This window comes from Myotis davidii, unplaced genomic scaffold (assembly GCF_000327345.1).
Source record: "Myotis davidii unplaced genomic scaffold, ASM32734v1 scaffold428, whole genome shotgun sequence".
Classification (NCBI taxonomy): domain Eukaryota; kingdom Metazoa; phylum Chordata; class Mammalia; order Chiroptera; family Vespertilionidae; genus Myotis; species Myotis davidii.
Window position 1 is genome coordinate 981,338 of NW_006299834.1, and position 1,877 is coordinate 983,214.

The 1,877-nt window shown below is 62.9% G+C and overlaps 1 protein-coding gene across 1 annotated transcript in view; it reads left to right on the forward strand.

Annotated features, from left to right (window-relative positions):
• TTLL12 (tubulin tyrosine ligase like 12) overlaps window positions 1-1,877 on the forward strand; it is a gene marked incomplete at its 3' end in the record, with an annotated part of 40,449 nt that overhangs the window by 11,850 nt on the left and 26,722 nt on the right. The window contains 1 exon segment of the mRNA XM_015571907.1: window positions 719-902. Within this exon segment, the coding sequence (XP_015427393.1) occupies window positions 719-902 (184 nt within the window).

Sequence of the window (1,877 nt, forward strand, 5' to 3'; positions counted from 1 at the left end):
CGCCCTCTCCACGGAGCTGGGTGCTGGCGGTCAGGGCTGCTCTTCCCCGTCTTCATTCCCACATCTCCTGACACCGCCCTCCCCAGGGACAGGGACACTGTCTTCCAACCCGTGCAGCACAGCTCCCAGGAGCAGGAGCCCCGATAAGTAGCTGCACCGTGAGGGCAGCACAGGTGCTTTTAGTCTGGACGGCCTCAGTCAGCGGCCCCCCAGGACACACCGGCCCCTCACAAATGCTGGGCCCAGTGCGTGGTGGGGCAGCTCAGGGAGCCGGGGTTAGTGAGGCCTGGGGAGAGTGGGGGCATGGGGCCTTAGGAACACAGCCACGGCCAGGGCTGGGCAGAGGTTAGCGCCCGGCCCCTTTCCCTCCCCTGCCCGCTGGTCTCCTGCCACTGCCTGCGGTTGGCTGGTCCCCGCTGGAAACCGGGCAGCGAGGGAGCCTGTGCATAGTCCTTATAACAGTGGGATCTACTGGCCTGTTACCTTCGTTGTACTGAGGATGAGGACCCTGAGGCGCAGAGAGGTTAAGGAACTTGCCAAAGGTCACAGCTGGTGGGAGAACTGGAGTCCAAAACCAAGGGGACCTGATAGCTTCGGAGCAGAGGCCACACCCTCTGCCTCACTCCCCACCCACCTTGAAGCCACTTTATCCCCCAGCACAGCAGCTGCTCACGGAATGCGGCCACACCCTCTGCCTCACTCCCCACCCACCTTGAAGCCGCTTTATCCCCCAGCACAGCAGCTGCTCATGGAATGCCTCAGGGCTGTGGGCGGGAGGGAACCAGTCACCGGAGTCACTGTGGGGGGTGCCGTGTGGTGCCGGCGGTTCCGAGTGCTGCTGACGGGGAGGCGGGTGCCGCGGGGGTCCGGCCGGCACTTCCCACGAATCAGGTCATCACGTGGTGACGGGACTAGCCATGCCCAACACTCCGTGCCACCTTCTTGTTCAGAATGTTCCGGAGGCCGTAGAGTGCATGCGCCTGGTAGGTGCTTAGTAAACGTTTGAAAAGGGAGTGAGGCTTGAGGGTGGCCGAGGGACAAAGGCTCCCGGGCCTTTTTTTTTTTTAATTGATTTCAGAGAGGGAGAGGGAGAGAGAGAAACATCAATGATGAGAGAGAATCATGGATCAGCTGCCTCCTGCACGCCCCCCACTGAGGATCGAGCCCACAACCCGGGCCTGTGCCCTGACCGGGAATCGAACCATGACCTCCTGGGTCACAGGTCCACGCTGAACCTATGAGCCACGCGGGCCGGGCAAGACAAGACGGGCGAGACTTCCGGATGTTAACGTTGCTTGTTAGAGGGACATGAATTGAAATGTCTTTCTTCCTGGGTCGCCCTCTCCTGGCCAGGACGAGGGCTAAGAGGCCCAACCCTGAACTGCCCTGGTGGTTCGACCACATCGCCCCCCTGGCTGAGGCCTGGGCTCTGGGCCTGGTCGCCTGCTTAGCTAGTTATCGCCCGGGAGCACGTGCTCCAGCTTCAACCAGCAGACGTGTATCAGCCCACACCCCTGTGCTGGAGGCACCGTCAGCCAGGGCCGCCCCGGAGGCCTGGGGGGCTGGGACCTGCCTCCACACGGGCCAGGCGTGGCTGCTGGCGTCCTCCGGGGCGGCTCACTGCTCTCAGAGCAGGTGACCCGGAGAAGGGGGAGGAAGCCTCAGGCCTTGGATGAACTTGCACAATGTTCTTCCACTTCCTGTTGGTTCAGCCCACACACAGGGGAGGTGAATGAAGCCCTTTAAGGGAGGTCAGGGAGTCGGGCGGGTTCTCAGCCACCAGCTGCCCAAGCTGGGAGCAGCCCCTCCTGGGCAGGCTGTGGTTTGGCGGTGGATTGGGAAACGGCCGTCCAGCACCTGCGGGGCCTCAAGCCCAG